Raw genomic sequence first — 22,390 nt, forward strand, 5'->3', positions numbered from 1 at the left:
CAGACCATTCTCCACTATATCCCAATGAGCATATACAAAAGATATTGTAAGGCCCATCCCTCTTCTCTGCCATCCATGAAGCAGCTCAACCAGTGAGCTTCAGCCTGACAGATCAATTAGAGAAATGCAAGAAGAAATACACAAAATTACAATTGATGATTAGAATGCAACCAGAGTACCTAAAAGCAGATAATACCTCTCCTTGGGCTGCAAATTAGGAATATCCCTGAGGAATTTACAAAGGACAGAAAATACAAACAAAGCTTTAATTACATTAGTACCACCTGCTTGTGTCACTGGATGGTGCTTGGTTTTAACACAGCAATAGAACACTCCAAAGAATTATTGGAAGAAATTCTAGAACTTGAAGAAGTGATCAAAGAATCAAGCTCAATAATTGATGCTAAAAATTTACTAGAGAAGTTTGAAAAAAATATTGCAGAATTCACCAGACAAGAGAAAGACAAAAAAGTCAAACAAAGGAGAAACATATGTAACTATATAAACAGAGAAAACTTACCCATACTTAAACAAAGATTTCTATACCAATAGAAATTATTTCAATCCAAGTTTTAGGCCCTTGTGGCTAATGTAACAAACCAAACAAACTTGTTACCCTCACTGATACAGCTGAGGAATTGTCAGACAATTCTGACCCAGGAGAAGGGACTAGCTCTTGTACCACCACACCAAACCCAAGGTTTTAGAGAGGGGCCAATCCAGACTTCCCAGAAGAGGGCAATGACCACGATGGTTCAACTCACTGGGCCAAAGACAAACACTGCAGAAATACTATCAGTGGGAGTACCAATAGATAAGATTACTGTAACACCTTATTACCTATGCCTGCTGAGATGTGCTCCAATGCACCATTTTCAATTTGTCCAAATACTGTCTGTCTTTTACAGAGATATCACGACTCAGCATATGCCTCTCATTTGTCTCCATGATGCAGCCCAACCTTTTAGAATTACAAACCACAGTCTTTAGATTTTTCTGGAAGATAAGACTCCATACATTTTTTCAGACACCCCAAATACTCCAGCTAGTGTAAGTACTATTTTCAGCTCACCCTTCTCTTTTTTTCTTTCTCACCACCCATTAATTGTTTCCCATCACACATTTGAGAGACTTGCACTTAAGGATATCTCCAGCCTAGAACATCTAAGGATATTTACCTCTTATAACATCTCTATATCTGAAAGGCAGGCCCTTGTACATCTCAACCAAAACAACTCCTTGATAATCATACCAGCAGGTAAGGGTTGGGGAATAGTGATACAGGACATTGGTAAGTATAAGAAAGAGGTTACCAGACAAATTTCAAGTAATGAACATTACCTGAGATTAGGGTGTGAGCCTACCAAGGAATAACAAGAAAAAATCTTGGAAATTACTGGAAGGGGACGGCGGCAGATTTCATCAGTAAGGATGAATACTTATTCCTCAATAACAAGACCACATGCATGCCTGTGATCTATGCTTTACTGAAATTGCATAAAAATCAGACCAACCCCAGTAGGCCCATAATATCTGGATGCGGGTCTATAATTGAACCCCTTGGTCATTACATAGACTTTGTTATTAAAGAATTTGTTCTGAACACCAACTGTTATGTCAGAGATAGCATGAACTTCATTGATCAGACTGAGCATCTAGTATTTGACCTGAACCAGTGCCTTTTGTGTACAATGGATATTGAATCCTTGTACACAAACATTCCCCAAGCTGATGGCACTGAGGCCATTAGATAAAACATAGAGAAAAAGGCATACCCATACCATGTATTCATGGATTTCATTGTAGAATTACAGCAACTCACACCAACTAGGATTTTTTCACTTTGATGGTGAATTTTACAAACTGATTGAAGGAACATCCATGGCTGTGGTTTATGCACCAAATTTTGCTATCCTGTTTATGGACAATTTAGAAACAGAGACTTTTCTGTATAACTACAATCCATTCCAAGGAACATATGCAGGTATGGAAACAATACAGTGATGATATTTTCCTAGTATGGATGGGATGCTTTGGCACCCTAGTTACATTTTTAGCTTGGCTCAATGCCCTTTGTAATGGACTTAAATTTACCCTTTAATACAACAAAAATGAAATCCCCTTTCTGGACCTCCTGACCAAAATACATGATGCTGTACTATATGCATTATTGTTTTGCAAACCCACGGGAAGGAACACATTCCTGGCTTATTCCAGTCACCACCCGAGGGCACTATTTGACTCTCTTCCCTATTCACAATTTTTAATGAATAGGAAGATTTTGCTCTCTCAAGATTTTTTTTTTTCAGAGAGGTAGAGATAATGGGGGTCATTACAACATTGGCGGTATAAGGCGCTTACCGCCGTGCAGAAGACCGCCAATACACCGCTGCGGCCGCGGTAGACCGCCACAGCTATTATGACACACATCACGGAATCCGCCGAAATTCAGACACCCACACAACACCGCCACACCAAAGGTCAGTGATAAACTGGCGGAAACAAATCCTCCACCTCCACGCCAACAGAAACACGCCCATGCTATTACGACCCACGAATCCACGAGGCGGTCTTTCAACTGCGGTATTCCATTGGCGGTACACACCGCCGCGCTCAAAATACACACACATATACAAAACACTGCCACATTGGACAATTCCAAATACACACACCTGATACACATACACACACCACTCCCACACATGCAATACAATATAAAACACACACCCACATCACACACAAACCCCTCCAACCAGAAAATCTGAGAGAAGGCCAGAGAGACAGCACAGCTATTGACAACCCCATCACACAGAGGCACACAACACCATCACCCACACAACATCCTCACACAAAACACCACATACCACTACACTCACCACACTCATCAACACATACACCACCCCACACATCACACATAACACCCCATGTCACGCCAAAGACACCCCCGCTTCTCCGAGGAGGAGCTCAGGGTCATGGTGGAGGAAATCGTCCGGGTAGAGCCACAGCTATTTGGCTCACAGGTACAGCACACATCAATAGCCAGGAAGATGGAGCTATGGCAAAGAATAGTGGACAGGGTCAACGCCGTGGGACAGCACCCAAGAAATAGGGAGGACATCAGGAAGAGGTGGAACGACCTACGGGGGAAGGTGCGTTCAACGGTCTCCAGGCACAACATCGCGGTGCAGCGGACTGGCGGCGGACCCCCACCTCCTCCCCCACAACTAACAACATGGGAGGAGCAAGTCCTGACCATCTTGCATCCTGAGGGCCTCGGAGGAGTCGGTGGAGGATGGGACACTGGTAAGTCAAATCTTAACTATCACATCCCCCACCCTACATGCATGCTATCACACACCCCCACCCTCACACCCTCCCCTATCACCACAAATCCTCACTAATCTACCCATGACACCAAGCACCCATCCCAACACCAAGCCCTGCATGACACAACTAAGCATGGTCCCCCCTCACTAAAGCATGCCCACTGCACATACCCAGAACACCACCCCAACCATCACCACACAAGCCCCCACACAGGAATGCCTGCACTGGGGATCACGCACACCCAACCATTGCACACCATTACATACACAGATGCAATAATCATGTTCTCATACCCCTGCAGGAACCCGAAGGAACGTCACCACACCAGAGGGTCCAGACAACACCACTCCAACCCCAGAAGAGGCCCACAGTAACGACAGCAGCTCTGCCCCACTGGATCCGGATGACCAGCCCGGACCATCATGGGCCTCGGGACAGTCGGTTCCCCTTGCCCAGCCACAGCCCAACACCGAGCTGCCACCCTCTGGTAACACCAGCACAGCACCCACCTAGCGGACCCAAACCTCCCTACCCAGGACAGGTCAATCAGCGGTGTGTCCACCACTACAGGGCACCCAGGCTAACCCACCACCCCAACAACAACAGGGACCTGGGGGCAGTGGTAGTGGGCACACGGTCCAGGGGACGGAGGCACAGGAACACCGGGGAACAGGGAGGGCTGCTGTGCGACAGAGGGAGGACAGGCCAAGGGAACCAACTCTCCACGAGGCCCTATCCTCCATCATGGGAGCATACCACCACTCCCAGGAGACGATGGCCACGGTCCTGGACAAGTTGCAGGAGACCCTGCGTCTGCAGGACGAACTGTATTTGGGGTTCAGGGAGGAGCTCAGGACCATCAGCTCCGCCCTGGGCACCATCGTAGGGGTGCTGACGACCATTCAAAAGACCTTGAGGGACACCGTGGCACTCCAAGGGGCCCCTGACACTAGCCAGGACGACGAACTGCCCACCACCTCCGCCGGCGCAAGTGGACAGGACGCCCCGCCACAGGACCACCACACCAGCACCCCATCCTCTGCAGACGGACAACCACCACGCAAGCGGTCCCTGAGATCCAGGAACAGGATAGAGCAAGATGGCAAGACCCTCGCCAGGAAATAAGACCACCCTGATTGTCCCCCCACTGTCCCACTTTGTCACCCTGTCCAGATTGGAACTGCCCCAGCTCCACTTCCAATGCCCAGATGGGCAGTGCACCTGTGAGACGAATAGACTGGACTCTGCCATGGACATTCCTCCACCATCACCCATCCTCATTTTACAACCTTCCTTGATGTTTTTAGCACTTAAATAAACACCCTTGAAAGCCAAAAAAATCTTTAGTCAGTCTATGATTTGAGACTTTGTATTATCAATTACATTGTCATTATGGGTTACGCATTGTAAGGCTAACATACCAATATCACACATCAAGGATGCAAGCAGTTGACACGTAGGTTACCACACTTGTGAAACTGAAATGGAAGGGTACAACTCAATTAACAAATAGTGAGCGAAATGTAGGTACAGGATAGAGGTAGACGTGCGAAAGTTAATGTAATGCTAAACCAGAAAATGTTCTCACCTGCGTGTCACTGGAAATATTGCTGTATGACTGAGTCCCTGTTGTCGTTTTCTTCATCCTCAGCTTCATCCTCATCACTGTCCACTGGTTCCACAGGCTCCACAGCTGCCACAACACCGTCATCTGGATCATCCTCCTGCAGAAAAGGCACCTGGCGTCGCAATGCCAAATTATGGAGCATGGAGAAGGCGATGATGATGTCGCACACCTTCTTCGGTGAGTAGAATAGGGATCCACCTGTCATATGGAGGCACCTGAACCTGGCCTTAAGAAGGCCGAAGGTGCATTCGATTACCCTCCTAGTCCGCCCATGGGCAGTATTGTACCGTTCCTCTGCCCCGGTCCTGGGATTCCTCACTGGGGTCAATATCCACGAAAGGTTGGGGTAACCAGAGTCCCCCAATAGCCATACACGGTGCCTCTGGAGTTGACCCATCATATCAGGGATGCTGCTATTCCGCAGGATGTAGGCGTCATGCACAGAGCCAGGGAACATTGCATTTACCTGCGAGATGTACTGGTCTGCCAAACAGATCATCTGGACATTCATCGAATGATAACTCTTCCGGTTCCTGTACACCTGTTCACTCCTGCGGGGGGGACCAGAGCTACATGGGTCCCATCAATGGCACCTATGACGTTGGGGATATGTCCAAGGGCATAGAAGTCACCTTTCACTGTAGGCAAATCCTCCACCTCAGGGAAAATGATGTATCTCCTTACGTGTTTCAGCAGGGCAGACAACACTCTGGACAGCATGTTGGAAAACATAGGCTGGGACATCCCTGATGCCATGGCCACTGTTGTCTGAAATGACCCACTTGCAAGGAAATGGAGGACTGACAGCACCTGCAGGTCAGGGGGGATTCCAGTCGGATGGCGGATTGGTGACATCAGGTCTGGCTCCAACTGGGTACATAGTTCCTGGATTGTGGCACGGTCAAACTGGTAGGTGAGGATGATATGTCTTTCTTCCATTGTCAACAGGTCCACCAGCGGTCGGTACACCGGAGGATTCCGCCATCTTCTCATATGTCCCAGCTGACGGTGTCTAAGAAGGACAACAGCGAAGAACCAGTCACTATTCCTCCAGGTATGTACCCACAGTTACAGACAAGACTACACCAGACAAAAAAGCCTTCCTGTATGTGTGTTGAGTATAGGCCTAGCTATGCGTGACGCAGTAGTAAATGAAGCCATGTGGGCCCCTGAAATGGCAGCTGCCTGACCTCTAAACTGGGACAATGGGATTGTGGGGTAACTGCGCTGGCGTTGCACACCGTCGCGGTAGGCGGTCGGAGACCGCGGCGCAATGCTGCATTGGTTAACATTGGACCCTATGGGTCCCAGGAGCCAATGAATAGGTGCGCCGGCGGTGATGATGCGCATTGCCGTGGACGTCACCGCTGCGGACGTCACCGCCATTTTCTATCTCTTCACTCACTACGTAGATACCTGACCTTCGACAGGAGAGGACCTACACTGCTAGTGCTGCTGTGACCTCTGTCTGGAAGCGACGATGGCTGCTGCGTCTGGGGAAAGGGCCCCTGCCTTCACTGCACAGGAGTTGGAGAAACTTGTGGATGGGGTCCTCCCCCAGTACACGCTACTCTACGGTCCTCCAGACCAACAGGTTAGTACACAGGGAGCACGTTGTATGGGCTAGGCCTGGGTGGAGAGGGCTGGGTGGAAGAGGGAAGGGGGCAGAGTACATAGAACAGTAATGCATGGGAATGAATGGGCCACATGGCCAGAGTAGGGAGGGGGCCACTCACATTGACTGTGCAGTTGGTAATGACTGTTCCTCGTTCCTTGTGCATGTCATGTAGGTCAGCGCCCACCAGAAGAGGGACATTTGGCGTGCCATCGCCAAGGAGGTCCGGACCCTGGGGGCCCACCAGAGACGGGGCACCCACTGCCGTAAGAGATGGGAGGACATTCGCCGCTGCAGCAAGAAGACAGCGGAGGCTCAGCTGGGGATGGCCTCCCAATGTGGGAGGGGTGCCCGTTGCACCATGACCCCCCTGATGTTCCCGATCCTGGCGGTGGCCTACCCGGAGTTGGATGGGCACTTGAGGACATCACAGCAGACACAAGGGGTGAGTATAACCTCATTCAGCCCACTTTGTGTGCAGTGGAGGGGTCTGGGTGGGGGAGGTGGGCTGTGGGTGTCCCTAGGCCAGGGCGAGTTAGGTAGGCAAGGCCCCTCCGTAATGTAGGCCATGTGGCACTCAACCCCACCTCAGCAGAGTGCCAAGTTGAGGTATAGTTGCCCCTGTGGCATCCATGTGCGCAGATTCCCACCATTGCCATGTAGACCATGTCCCAGAAATTGCATGTGCAGAGGTCAGGAGAACGGCGAAATGCAGGGGGCTGCTGCATCTGTCTTGTCCGCCAAAGGTAGCGGTATGCCATGCACTAAAACTCTCTTTGTTCTGTCTCCCCCCCTTTTCCTGCTCTCCCTGTCCCTTTGTACATCAGCATCATCAGGCGGAGGTACAGTGGCACCGGAGCACGAGGGAGCTGCATCCCACATGGCCATGGAGGGCCACTCCACAGACTCTGAATGCACCAGTGGGACGGAGGGCGAGGGGAGCTTCACGTCAGCCACCGGATCACCAACCAGCGACTCGGACTCGTCCGCCGATGGGAGCTCCCCTGTGGTGGCGGCACCACCTGTGCGCCCCACTTCTACAGGTACAGCCGCCACCCCCCCCTACCAGCACCGCCCTCCCAGCAGCCCCTCAGCGTTCGCCCCGTGCCCGCTCACCCAGGAGGGTGGGCATCACCTTCGCCCCAGGCACCTCAGGCCCTGCCCCAGTCACCCCTGCTGCCCTCAGTGAGGAGGCCATTGACGTCTTCAGGTCACTCACTGTTGGGCAGTCTACCATTGTGAATGCCATCCAGGGTGTAGAAAGGGAGTTGCAACACGGTAATGCATTCCTGGAGGGCATTCATTCTGGTCAGGCTGTTCTTCAGCGAACCCTGCAATCTCTGGCCTCAGCACTGATGGCATCTATTGTCCCTGTGTCTAGCCTCCCCCCTCCAACTTCCTCCACCCAGACACAATCTCCTGTACCCCAGCCCATCCCAAGCACACCTACAGACCAGCATGCACACAAGTCAACACACACAAGTAGCTCAAGCAAACATAGGCACCACACACCACAGGCACTCACGCAAGCCTCACCAACATACAGACACAGCAACATCCACTGTCTCCATTGTGTCCCCTCCTCCTCTTCTCCGTCCTCCCTCCCAGTCTTGTCTACACACACACCTGCATGCACCACATCTACAGGCACTAGGACTCGCACCAGGACACCCAGCACCACAAGCCGCTCACCTGCACTCACCACCTCCACTGCCATTCACACGTTCCCTGTGTCCTCTCCCAATGTGTCTGTGACGCCCCCTCCCAAAGTACCCAAACGCCGGTAATCACTCACCCAACATCCATCCACCTCACGACAGCCTCCAGTACCTGCACCTGCACCCAAAACATCTAAAGTGACACCTCCTACAACCACCTCCTCTTCCTCCACTCCCAGACCCCCTCCAGCTACCCATCCCAGTGTTCCTCAGAAACTGTCCCTCTGTCAAATTGACCTTTTTGCCCCCACGCCCCCCTCCAATTCATCAGTCCAGTCGTAGCGCCTCAGCCAAAAAGCCTCCAGTACCAGTGGTGCGTGTTCCAGGTTTTTGGAGTGCACCGGACACCAGGGCAGGCAGTAGGACCTGGAGCCAAGGCAGTGGCAGCCCACCCCCTGTAAAGGCTCTGAAAATGGACAGTGGACGACTGGACAGTCTTAAGACTCCTGGTGGGACGACAAGTGACATGGGATCGAAGGCGATTGGTGAGTCAGCTGTAACTCCACCAAAGGTGGGGAAGGTCCAGAGGAAGTCTGCCCAGCCTGTTGTGAGTGTCACGGCGGAGAAGTGCACCATCATATCCGGTGGTCCAGACACAACCGCCAGCACCGTCGTCACTGGTTCAGAGACCACCGCCAGAGTCACAGCCCAGGAGGGCACAAGTATCGTCACTGGTCAGGAGACCACCGCCGGAGTCATTGCCCAGGAGGGCACAAGTATCGTCACTGGTCCAGAGACCACTGCCAGAATCACAGCCCAGGAGGGCACAAGTATCGTCACTGGTCAGGAGACCACCGCTGGAGTCATTGCCCAGGAGGGCCCAAGTATCGTCACTGGTCAGGAGACCACCGCCGGAGTCATTGCCCAGGAGGGCCCAAGTATCGTCACTGGTCAGGAGTCCACCGCCAGAGTCACAGCCCAGGAGGGCACAAGTATCGTCACTGGTCAGGAGACCACCGCCAGAGTCACAGCCCAAGGAGGGCACAAGTATCGTCACTGGTCCAGAGACCACTGCCAAAGTCACAGCCCAGGAGGGCACGAGTATCGTCACTGGTCAGGAGACCACCGCCGGAGTCATTGCCCAGGAGGGCACGAGTATTGTCACTGGTCCAGAGACCACCGCCAGAGTCACAGCCCAGGAGGGCACAAGTATCGTCACTGGTCAGGAGACCACCGCCAGAGTCACAGCCCAGGAGGGCACAAGTATCGTCACTGGTCCAGAGACCACCACCAGAGTCACAGCCCAGGAGGGCACGAGTATTGTCACTGGTCAGTAGACCACCGCCGGAGTCATTGCCCAGGAGGGCACAAGTATCGTCACTGGTCAGGAGACCACCGCCGGAGTCACAGCCCATGAGGGGCCAGGATGCCATAGCCCCGCTGGGCAATGATGGAACGTCATGCCACACACCAATGTCCGTATCAGAACCGCCATGTCAAAGCACCGCTGAACAGGGCAAAGACCGCCATGGCAAAGCACCGCTGAACAGGGCAAAGACCGCCATGGCAAAGCACCGCTGAACAGGGCAAAGACCGGCATGGCAAAGCACCGCTGAACAGGGCAAAGACCGCCATGGCAAAGCACCGCTGAACAGGGCATGCACCGTGTAGGAATGAATGGACCGCCACATCAGGCATCCTTCTCCCATGTGCAGCTGGGACAGTGACAGCACAGGAACTTTCACGTGGAGACTCATCCAGTCTGGGCACCAGTCCCCCTCCACAACCAGTGGAGACCTGCATCTACTTGAGAGACTGTGGCTTTGCACTCCCCAGGATGTAACAGTGGGCAAACCACCCACTGTAGGACTTGAGAGACTTTGGCTTTGCACTCCCCAGGATGGCACAGTAGGAAAACCACCCACTGTAGGACTTGAGAGACTGTGGCTTTGCACTCCCCAGGATGGCACAGTGGGAAAACCACCCACTGTAGTGACTTGAGAGACTGTGGCTTTGCACTCCCCAGGATGTAACAGTGGGCAAACCACCCACTGTAGGACTTGAGAAACTGTGGCTTTGCACTCCCCAGGATGGCACAGTGTGAAAACCACCCACTGTAGTGACTTGAGAGACTGTGGGTTTGCACTCCCCAGGATACATCAATGGGCATGGCGCCCCGCCGTGGATCTGGCTTCGCATTCATCTGGCTGAGGTGCCCCCCTTCCCTTCCCCCTGAGGTGCCTGTAGTGTTTCTATCTGATGCCCCGGCAGTGTTCTCTCCGATTTTGGTCAGGTATCTATTGTGGGCCTTGCCCATGCATTTTTGGACTGTTGGTGCACGGACATTGTTGTTTACATATCTGCACTACTTCTCGGATTGTATGTGTAAATAAGAGTGATTTTGAGATATGTATATCTGTATATTTTTGTATGACATGTATATTGGCACATTACAATGTTTGCCCGAATTTCGCATTGTCTTTGCATTCTTCCGGGGGGATTGTGGGTTGTTACTGTGATTTTTGTGACTACATTGGTGTGTATGTTGTGATATGCGAGGGTGGGGGTGGGGGTGTTTGGTGGGTGTCCCCCTAACTTTTGCCTCCCCCCTCCCCTGTGTCGTAGGTGCAGTACTCACCGGTATCTTCTGCGCCTACATAGCAGTTGGTCGTAAAGGAGCAGAAAAACAAGGGCAGGTAGGATTTGTAATTCGGGCTCCATGGTGTCCTCCTTCCTCGTGGGATGTGTTCAGATGAGCGTTTTCCCATAGCAAAAGCTGTTTCCGCCGTGTTTTTGTTCGCGTTGATTCCGCCCCAGAAAAGGTGGTGGATTGGCGAGTTATAATAGTGTGGGCGGTACATTGTCTCCCGCCTGTCTGTTGGCGGTAACCGCCGCGCTGCTTGTCTGTACCGCTGTGGCGGTCGGAGTGTTAAAGTGGCTGTCTTTGTTGGCGGTTTCCGCCACGGTCATAATTCCTTTTTTTTTTCGCTGACCTTTTTGCGGTATTACCGCCGCTTTAACACCGTCCGCCAGGGTTGTAATGACCCCCAATATCTTGTAAACTACTCGCTCAGGGATATCCACATAAATTAGTCAGTAAATCCATGAAAAAAGTATGGTATTGTCCTAGGGAAGAACTGCTGACCTCTAGACCAAAACATGACACTGAAAAGTTGGTGTGTGAAACCTCATTCTCATCCATTTCTAGCCAGGTGAAGAAAAGTATACTACTGCACTGGAGTGTGTTGAATGCAAGAGTGCTCTCGTATGAATGCCCCATTTTTTCATTCCGTATAAATCAAACAAATTATGGATCATTTGCTAAGACTAATTGCACACTTACTGATCAATAGGATCTGACCCCAGTGACTGGCCACCATAAATGTGAGAATTGTGGTGTGTGTTAATACACTGTTGAGGCTAAAGAGTTTGTACACAAATATGTGAAACCTGTATTTACTCACTTTGTTGCAAGTTTGCCAATGCATCCCTGGTGGAACATTTTGAAATACTTAGCAACAGCGAGAATGACCTACAATGGTTGGTAATCGCGGTCATGAGAATACCTGAATGTGGTGGAGATATTGGGGTCAAACTCATAAAGAAAAACTCAAATGGATTTTGAGAATGACAATTGTCATAGTGGATTGAACAAGATGACATTGACATTGATTTGAATCCATCTATTGCCTTTTTTGTTCTGAGTTCTTTAATATGTCTCTTTTTTTTGTAGAATTACTGTGACTTACCAGGGTGACATTAAGTGTATGTCGCTACAGCTTGGTGCCTCCATATTTTCTTCTGACCAGACATTGAGCTAATTACTACTTTGTCTTCTCTTTTATATTGTATTCACTGTATTATGAGCATGATATACTTTGAATACTTTCATTCAATTGCTCTGTCACATACTAAGCTATGTATGTTATTAACTGATGTTCATCATGTTTTTGATGACTATTCTGACTAGTATGCCCTCCCTACTTGTTGCTTTCAGACTTCCTTTTTCTGACAAAATACTGAACTTATTATCACTTTCCTTTTTTATTGCACCAATTGCATTATGTACATGATATACTTCATGATTTTTCATTCAATTGCTCTGTCATAAACTGAGCTATGGAAGTTTTTATCTGATGTTTGCTACATTTACAATGATTATTCTGACTATTCAAATTTAGTTATGACTCTCCAAATGGACAGCCCACTGCCTACGTGTGACCAGACATTGAACTAACCATTTTCCCTAAACTGAACCATTTTGTTGATTACATTTACTGTATTAAGAGCATGCTTGACTGTAAGAACTTTACTCAATTGTTCTGGCATACACTGGGCTATTTACAGTTGTTCATTATATTTATGATAATTAATTTGAGCACTTGCCCTGACTTTATCTGTCCAGGTGATAGCCTCTCTTCCTTGCACATGTTCCTTCTCTTTATTGACATTTCTGTAATTCTGTATGGTTTCTTGAGGCCACCTATGGTGGATTGATGGATAGGTCCTAGACACTGTAATGTTGACCTCTGCACAATCGAGGCATGCAATTGCTCAATTGGTCACAGGGACAAATCAGTAGCCACATCACGTATCAACGTATATGCTCTTCCTGCATGGCTGTCTTGTCATACTATTCTTATCAATAGGCCATTGATGCTCTTTCTTTTTTCTTTCTTTGTCTTTCCTTGTCCCCCCTCCCAGAGTTCAGGCATGAATTTCAGTGTCCTGATGACGATACTGTAAACACAGAAGGATCAAAACGTTGTTGACTCAGACACACTGACCCTGTCTATTTGTATAACTGTCTATAGGTGCAGATGTGTTTTGTTTTCTATAAGTGTGACATTATACTTATAAGACTTACATTTCAATGCCTGAGCTGTTTTCTATCACATTTTGTTATGTGCCCTTGGGGTCTTCACCTCCACAAATTCTTTTGACTGTATTATTAAAATTATGTGTTTTTTAACAGATGATTGAACCAATTATCTGGGAATTATTTTTTTCCCAGCACATTAGCAGGTATAGGGTTTGTTAAGGGACACTTGTTCCTTTAAACAATAGCTACCCCTGTTCCCTTTAGATCCATGGGTTTCCCTTGTGTTTCTATACAATAAGCTGCAGTTTAAATGTACTCTAGGGGCACATGGCAAGGAAAAGTGCCCTTGCCATTAAGGAAAAGCCTATTTATAATTATTTATGTCACCCCGAAAATAAGCCAAAAGTGCAGGGTGTCCATATATAAAAATGCAGTTACTCTTCATATTGGATTTAGTGTGCTGTCGCAGTAGAATAACACCCAGAAGCTATTTCACTGTGTAGGCCTTCCACAATTATTCTCTGTACAGGCCTACATGGGAATACATTTGTTTTTCCTATTTCTACTGATGAAAATGTTATAAAAATGATTTAACAATATTTCCTACTTCGGTTTCCAAATTTGAACATGCTACTCATCACAGATCTAGTACTGGAACACACTTCATATCCCTGACTGGAAGAGATAATGACAGAGTAGGCACAGGAACAATTGGCAGAATAAAGGGAAGCTTTAGCACTATCTCTCAGAAACTTGGAAATATCAGGGAGTGCTACCCCTATTTATTCCAAGGAACCCTTTTAGACAGCCATGCTCCAGTTATAGTGGGGAGACAACCAATGTTCCTGCTGTAACATGGGAGGAGAGCTCGTCGACATAGGGGAATGTCTCATGAGCTGAAAACAGGACTGAGGGATGGCAGCTGGATTTTGCCATCTTGCATTGGGGCTCCTGGTTACAGAGAAAGCCCTGCAAAAGGATGTGGGGGACTGCTAGAAAATGGATGGGATTCAGGGTTCAATAGTTTCAAATCACTAGCTAGGGCACACAATAAATCTGGTACCTCAACCACCACTACTGCAGAATATTTCTAACCCCTTTAGAAAGTAGTCAAAATAGCATTTTAAATAAATACAATAAAAGTTGTCTGTTAGACTTGACATTCTTGGTGCAGTCTTCTCCCAAATTGTTTGCTTTACTTCTGTTCCAGAATTGACAGTAAAGGGACAAGGTGTGAGCACAATGTGCTATCCTGCCAGGATGGTTGGAGAGGAGCTGTGACTTTCTGCACTTACACTTCAAAGGGCTTGTCTCAGGCACACACAAAGGAACCTGACACTGTACTTTTGTTACGCCAAACATCCTGAGGCCTTGACACGAGAAGGGAAGAATGTCCCAAAACATAATGTGGGGTTAGATTAGGAAATCCCTCAACTTCAAATGCTGGATGGCAATAGATTTACATATTGGACCTCCAGAACCATTTTCAGTACAATCCTTGTCCTGTGGAGATTACAGAAGAAGGACTCTCCCATCTCCAGAGGACTGTCCTACCGCTACTAGAACACTGTCTTGCTGCTTGAGGACTATCTCTGAGCCATCCCTGGCTAACCTTAGAGACTCCCAAGGTCAGTTGATTGACCTCCTATCTGAGCCAAAAAGACACTACAAGCTCCAGAATCCTCCCTGCAACTGCCCAACTGACCTGCTACATTGGACCTGCCTGAACCTACAACTGGATTTGCCTCAACCATGCTGCCCTCTGCTGGAGTGAGTTCCTGATCTCCAAGAAGTACCTCTACAGGTCCTGGTCCCTTGTCTGGCATCAGCTTTGTGAAGAAAGGTGAGATCCTGAAGTCTTTGGCTCTTCATGACCATGAACAGGTTCCTTCATGCCGAGACCCCGCCGCACACAATGACTGCCAACTTAAGCTCCAGTGAACTCTTTGAGCTACAGCAACCACCAGAAAAGTTCGGCCACAGATGATCTGCACTTTATGCTACAGCAACTACAGCCTGTGGTGACCACCAATGCAAAGCTTCAACAATGACCATCTGTGATGCCTGTTTGGTTCTTCGCACTAAAGCAACAACCATCTGCAATGCTCTAACTGCTCCTTGCAGCCTTCTCATCCATGAGGGGTACTCTTCGTGCCAGACTTTGAAAAGATAACTTTTCCTGCAGGACAAACCTGGTCCATCATGGTCAGCTTGAAATTGCTCAGCCAGATGACCACAAGTGTTGTGCTCTTAGGTACCATAGCTACCTAAATTACTACAATTATATACCTCTGAGTCTACTGATTGTTTTTAGTCATTCTGGTTTCACTTAATTTATTAACTTTTACACTATATTTCTACATTGTTTTGGGATGTTTCTCGTGTTGTGGTTATACTTTATTACTGTTTGTGTGCTGCAAAATTACTTTACACTTTGCCTGTAGGTAAAGCTTGACTTTTGTGCATAGCTACCACAGGGTTACACACAGGTTAGTTTAGTGACTTTTGTGGTTCACCCTGACAAAAACTGTGGTTCTAATCTGAGTAGGGCTCATCCACCTCAGCCAATAACACAATTTCTTACATTGTCAAATTAAGCTGTTTTGGGGTTTAATAGTGTTCAAAACATTGCATTATGGATAATGTAAGCCATGGGCATACTGTCTAGGCTTACAATCAAAACTGTTTTTGACATTTTTACCTTTATTGTCTGTAGAAAATGAAGTACATTAAACACTAATGTAATTAGAGAAGTCATGGAAAGCTCCTCTGTTCTAGCACATTTCCATGCATCGGAACAATCACTTTTTAAAATTCACTGAGTTACTTCTGAAAAGGATAGACAGGTGGCAAAATTAGATAGATCCATTTCTGCATGTAATACAACCTTTCAATCAGGTGTTTGAAGACAACAATGTCTATAAAAGAATTGACCACACAATTGGCTCTTGACTCTGCAGCACACAGATATCATGATCAATTGCCTTCTGAGATCTGTTAAAAGGTTGGCTATAGCCACCTCAACCATGTGTCAGAGAACTGCTAACATGCAGGGTGAGATAGTACACCACAGTAGTGTTGAGGTAAAACCAAACCTAAACAAAATAACAAACACCTTGGAGGAAATGTAAACTACCAATGCAGGAATCAGGGCAGAAAGGTCAGTTGGAGAAAACCAAGGAGGGCTCATGTGGGAGCACTATTTCTGATGATGAGCCAGCTACATTGAGGGGCACTACAAGACAGAGTGGAGAAGGATGAGAAAGGGTTGCACAGTGCTCCCACAGAAAGACCAACTACTGGGTAACCAAGCAAAATAGAAAAGCATACACTGACTGTTTATTTTTTGTTTAAACTTCAATAATATAACAATTACAGATGAATATGTTCAAAATTAAAATGTTTCAAATGAACCTGTGAATAAACAGAAGAACATTTGCTTACTAATTTATGCACTTTGTTTGATCTGTATTTAATAAAATGTGACATTTTCCTTAAAAGTTAGTTGTTAGTAAGACCATTCCTGCACGAACGTCCCTTTGCATCTCTTGCCGCATTAGTTCCTACAGGGGGAATGCAAAATCATCTTCATCAGATTTGTCACTAGAATGATCACTTGTGAGTCTCTTGTGGATCGCTAAATTATACAACATGGCAACTAGGCACAGGTGAATCATATGTGCTCCCGCAGTATCAATAAACTAGGCCTTTGATCAGACATGTGGCTGTACAGACCATTTAGATATTTAATTAATCGTTTTGTCCTCATTTCATCATCTATCTCTGATTGTACATATTGTGCCAATTAAACATCAGAGAGAGCTGCTTGCAAGTGGTACTCCTTGGAGCAGCATTGTTAAGGCTGTCCTGTAAGGCCACAACATCACTGCGTATCCAGTGGACAAGTTGCCATACCCTAGAATCATTCAATATTTTATCCTGACTATCGGGGTCGCATGCAAGGTTCATTTGATGGATGCCAAAGGGAGATATACAGAGGTCCTTTTTTTTTTTTTTTTTTACAAATTTCTCTCTTACGAATTAATGCCCATATTTACAAGCACCCTGCGCTGCCGGTGCATCACTTTTAGTGATGCACCAGCGGCGCAGGCTGATGACCCATATCTACAGGGCCACGTGAAGTCACTCTGCATGGCTTTTCATGACTTTGAAGATATATAGTAAGACAACGCAGCATAAGTCACTGCATGTCTTACTTTGCATCAGGGAGGCACTTCCATGGGTGTTGCGTGGCTATCCCCATGCAACATCCATGGATTTTGATGGATTCCCAGATTTACAAGGTTTTGTAAACCTGGGAATGCGGCAAAAGCGTACACAACAAATATCTTTATTTCTCCATGTTCTTTCTGCAGTACACATAGAAGGTGTCCCTTCAGCACAGAAACAATCATCCCCACAACACAAGCATCCTTGCAATGGGTGCAAGGGTGCCTGTGCTGATGTATGGCAACAATTTCTGTGCCTGCGCCGGCAGAGAGGACAGAAATCCACTGTATCTTGTAGATATGGCACAATTCTGCATTTTCCCACAAGGGGGAGCAGCAAGAAACTTGCTGCAACGTCCTACACCACAGGTCCTTGAAAATATGGCCCTAAATATTCAATACATTTTGTCTCTTTCTCTTGCAGTTTAGAGGGTGGATAAATTAGTATATTTGTGCTATTTACAAATGAAATCACTTGAGCAAAATGAGCAATTGAATAGAAATGGATTTTTGTAGGTTCCACCTCAGAAGGGGTAATGTGTGAATGAAGTCTTGCCAACTTTGCATCAAAAACATTTCTAAAGACCCACCTTATGGCACTCTGGGCTATCCCCCTGGCAACTGTTACAGTGTGTTGGTAGCTATCACATGCTAAAAGGTGTATGGTACACAAAACCTGAAAATCGGCTGAAATAGGTCGGTATAGCAACCTCTCCTGAAGCCATTTTTGTATTGTATGATTGTACTGGCATTCTTTTTTATTTGGATTCCAGTGACTTCGCTGTGATTTTACTGATATATTTTTATTTGTTTTAATTGCTTTTGGGGGATATTTGGGGGTGTTTCTATTTTTAACTTGCACTCGGTAGCGCCGGCGCCCATGTTCAGAGGCTTCCGGCTGCTCCGATTTATTTATTTCCCTCCTTGTGTTGGGCTATTTTTGGTCCGCCATTTTTGTTGGCAGTCTAGTGGTTCAGATCCTCGGGGCCAGGCCAGGCGTCCTGCATGGTTTATTTAAAGCCTGACGGACGCTGGCAGTGCAGCGGACGCGCGCAGCGGGTGTGCCGCTGGCAGGCCGAAGGCGCACCAAAGGCAAGCCCATCTGTGCCCGTCCACGCCCTGAAGTGCCCAGAGTCCCTCCCATTACCAATAAATTGGCCTACTCTTCTTTGCAATTACTGGAACTCAGAAGCACTGGGCCATGTCTGGCCCCTGTAAGTACTTTTGGGCCCCATGTTACCTCTCCATGCCCTAGTTGGTCTTGGATGCCCACTGCTGCCTTATCATCTAACACCCCCTTTCACCAACTGGGTAGAATGTTGCTGCTCAACTGCTGTTGCTTACTAGCCCACTCCCTACATATTTATACTCTCCTAGAAGACCTCCTACCTGACGCCCTGTTTCTTACGTAAACATGGTTGGGTGAAGAATCTTCAGTTGAGATCTGTGAATCTCTGCCTTCTACTTACTCTATAGTGCATATAGATAGACCTCCTGTGAGAGGTGGCGGCATAGCCATTATTTATAAAAGTACCATCAAGTGTGTCACATCGTCTCTTGACATTCCAGACTGTCAAAGTATGACCTTCTCTCTATATTTGTCACCCACTTTTGCTTTCTCTGAGATCCTTCTCTATCGGCCTCCGGGCCCCTGTGCCAGCTTCTTAGAACACCTACCCGATGTTGTGGCTTGCCTCATCTGTAAATTCTCTAACCTAACCATCCTCAGGGATTTTAATATCCACCTCGATAATGCAGACTGTCCTTCAGCTAAATCATTGTTAGCCTCTCTTATTGCACTTGACCTAACTCAACATGTAACTGATCCCACCCACCTTAAGGGCCATACCTTGGACCTCATATTTAGTAATATTTCTGATCTTACCTCTCTATCTCCTCTGCCTCTATTCTGGACAGATCATTCTCTTTGCTCATTTGCTTTCCCTTATAATGCCCCTGGGGATCTTGAACCCAGTTTTATAACCTTTGGGCGTATCTGGTCGAAGTTGGACTCTAGTGAATGGCACAATGCACTTTGTGCTTCCTTTCTAACTAACAACTTTTCTGCTTCGACTGCTGCAGATTCTTTCGATGAGTGGATCTCTTCTTCCCTGGATTCTAATCTGCCTATTAAATCAAGAATAAAAAAATCCTCTCATAAGGCCAAACCTTGGTTTTCCCCTCTTTTACTAGATGTGAGAAAGAACTGTAAAAAGCTAGAGAGAATCTGGAGAAAGAATTATAGCCCCTCTGCCAAAGAAACCTATATAATAATAATATTAAAGCAGCTCAGTCTACCTATCATGGCACTAAAATGGATCACAGAAATAGATTTTTCAGATCTTTAAAGAACTCACCATAATCCCCATGCCAGCCTCTTCTATAGCGGCATCCACTAAATATAATAACTGATTGGCAGCCCATTTTCAGGACAAGATCATCAAGATATACTCTGGGTTTCCTTCCTCTTCTCCTCAGGAACCCTCAGATGATCAGGCCACTGATCCCTCTCATTCAGGGATTTTATTAACTGCTTTTTTACCCCTTACAGATGCTCTAACATCCAATCTACTTCTTAATATTTAATCCGGTTCCCCCCGGGACCCTGCTCCTCCATCTATTCTCTAGTGGGCTTCAGACATCATTGTCCCACCTCTCACAAGAATACTAAACTATTCCCTTTCCTCAGGTTCTCTTCCTCAATCTTTTAAGCATGCCATTATTAAGCCCCTCCTAAAAAAGCCTAAGTTGGACCCCTCGTCTCTGGAAAACTACAGACCTATTGGTCTTCTCCCCATCTTAGCTAAGATCCTGGAGAAACATGTGAATCATCAATTAACCAACTATCTCGGGAGCCACGAGCTCTTACATCCTAGCCAAATGGGTTTCAGAGCTCAACACAGTACTGAGTCGGCTCTCCTTACAGTGACCGAGTCTGCCCGTCAACTTCTGGATCAAGGGGGCCACACGGCCATTATCCTACTTGATCTTAGCGCAGCATTCGACACTGTGGATCATTACCTTCTCTGATGCAGACTTTCTAAGATGGGGATAGGAGGCATGGCTCTCTCTTGGCTCTCTTCCTTCCTCATAGGAAGATCTTTTCAAGTTATGGACCGTTCCTTCCTATCTGATACTTTCCCACTGATGTGTGGAGTCCCTCAGGGCTCCTCCCTGAGTCCGACTCTTTTTAATATTTATTTATCACCGCTGGCTAAAGTGATTGCTCCCCATAACCTTTTTATAGTTACCTATGCTGATGATACCCAGCTATTATTATCCCTCTCCAGCACTGGGGATTCGTCCTCTACGAATCTTTCCCGCTATATGAAGGATATTGGTGATTGGATGATACAATCCAAACTCAAATTCAACAATGGAAAATCAGAGGTAATGATTGTAGGTAATGGCCCCCCTGCTCTTACTCTGACGTCGTACTCAGAGGTTTTTAATAATCTCCCTCCTCCCAAGGCGCATGTTCAAAGCCTTGGTTTCTGGCTTGACCCTCGCTTAACCATGGAACTTCAGGCCAATAAAGTGTCTTCCATGTGTTTTGGTCTCCTAAGAACTCTTAGGAAGATCTTTAATCTCTTACCTTTTTAATGCCAGAAGAATCCTCATTCAATCCTTGATTCTTTCCCGCCTTGACTATGGGAACTCTTTGTTTCTCAGCTCCCCTGCCTATGTGATAAAGAAGCTGCAAATAGTGCAGAATGGAGCAGCCAGGCTCCTTACAAATTCACCTAGACACCTCTCTGCGAAGCCGGCCCTTGCAGTACTTCACTGGCTTGCCATTAAGCAGCATATTGATTTCAAAGCTCTGTGCATTACTCACAGGGCCTTACATGATAAGGGTCCGCTTTTCTTCAGAAAATGGATCTCTATCTACGCTCCTACCAGAAGTTTGAGATCATCCTACACCCGGCATGTTTACATACCTTGGTTCAAGACAGCATGGGGAGGCAACTCTTTCTCCATCAAGGCTTCCCGCCTTTGGAATGCCCTCCCCTCCGAGCTCCATCATGAACCTTCGGAGCGTCTTTTTAGGAAAAAGCTAAAAACCATTCTTTATTGTAGTTAACTCTTTTTTCTTATCCTTTTCTTTGTTTTCAGGAGTCGCTATATACCTTTAGCGTTGGGATGCCTTAGGGTAGCTACGTGCTTTATAAATTCATAAAATGAAACTAATAAAACTAAATAGCACCACTGTGATGTGTAGATCTGCTTAAGGCAAGGCCTGGGCATGACTCATGTAATTGCGATAATTTCACATTACACATGTGACACAAATTTCCTAAAATTACACTATTATGCCATGTTGCATAATTAAGCATCATTTGCTGTTAAATGTACTGTAGTAAAAATTGACCACAGAGTCAAATGGTTGTGTTTGAGGCGCTTTTGTTAAAATGAATTATTTCTGCAAAAATTGATGTGAGGACATTTTTCACACTAAAATATAGTGCAAAATGATAAGTGTACATTTTGCATAATTTTGCCAAAATTTCACACAATTACATTCACACACACCTACTTAGTACAGGGTTCGACTGATTAATTTAACCAATAATGACCACTTTGCTAGAGTCACTCTGTGAAATTAAATCCTCTCTCTCCTCCTCCTCCTCTTCTCTTGAGGTTTAAGAATCTGCAGTCTCTTCACTATAGAATAGAACGCAGTTGTTTTGAAAGGTTGCAATCCATTTTGGGTCCTACTTCCGTTTGATGTTATTTTGTAGGTGCAAATTTCCTATTTTGCAAATGCTTTGCACATTGAAATAGTGATTTACTAAGAGAATTAGAGGTTCAATATTTGTTATCGCTTAAATAAGGTGTTGCAAATTATTCAGTGCAGTGTGCAATTTTAAGTAATATGAAATTAGCGACTCTTTGTAAATCAAAAACATTAGCGGTCCCTTTTCAGTTTGCATCTGGTTTGCTACTCGTTATCTTTTCATTAGGCCCAAAGTCCTAAGGCAATATTTTTAATGGGGACCACCAACTTGATGTATCTGACCTCCGCTTCATTGAGGTCAATCTGAAATTACAACCTAGATCCCGGTCAAAAAAGAACTGTTATTTTTCAATAGTGCTGTAGATTTTCTAGCCACT

The 22,390-nt window shown here is 46.6% G+C and overlaps 1 protein-coding gene across 1 annotated transcript in view; it reads left to right on the top strand.

Annotated features, from left to right (window-relative positions):
- The window catches only part of LOC138256085 (myb-related transcription factor, partner of profilin-like), a 41,821-nt gene extending 21,513 nt beyond the window's left edge, over positions 1-20,308 (top strand). The window contains exon 2 of the mRNA XM_069205853.1: positions 19,968-20,308. Within this exon, the coding sequence (XP_069061954.1) occupies positions 19,968-20,308 (341 nt within the window). The remainder of the gene's footprint in view (positions 1-19,967) is intronic.
- Positions 20,309-22,390: the final 2,082 nt, after the last annotated feature.

This window comes from Pleurodeles waltl, chromosome 1_2 (genome assembly GCF_031143425.1).
Source record: "Pleurodeles waltl isolate 20211129_DDA chromosome 1_2, aPleWal1.hap1.20221129, whole genome shotgun sequence".
Taxonomy (NCBI): domain Eukaryota; kingdom Metazoa; phylum Chordata; class Amphibia; order Caudata; family Salamandridae; genus Pleurodeles; species Pleurodeles waltl.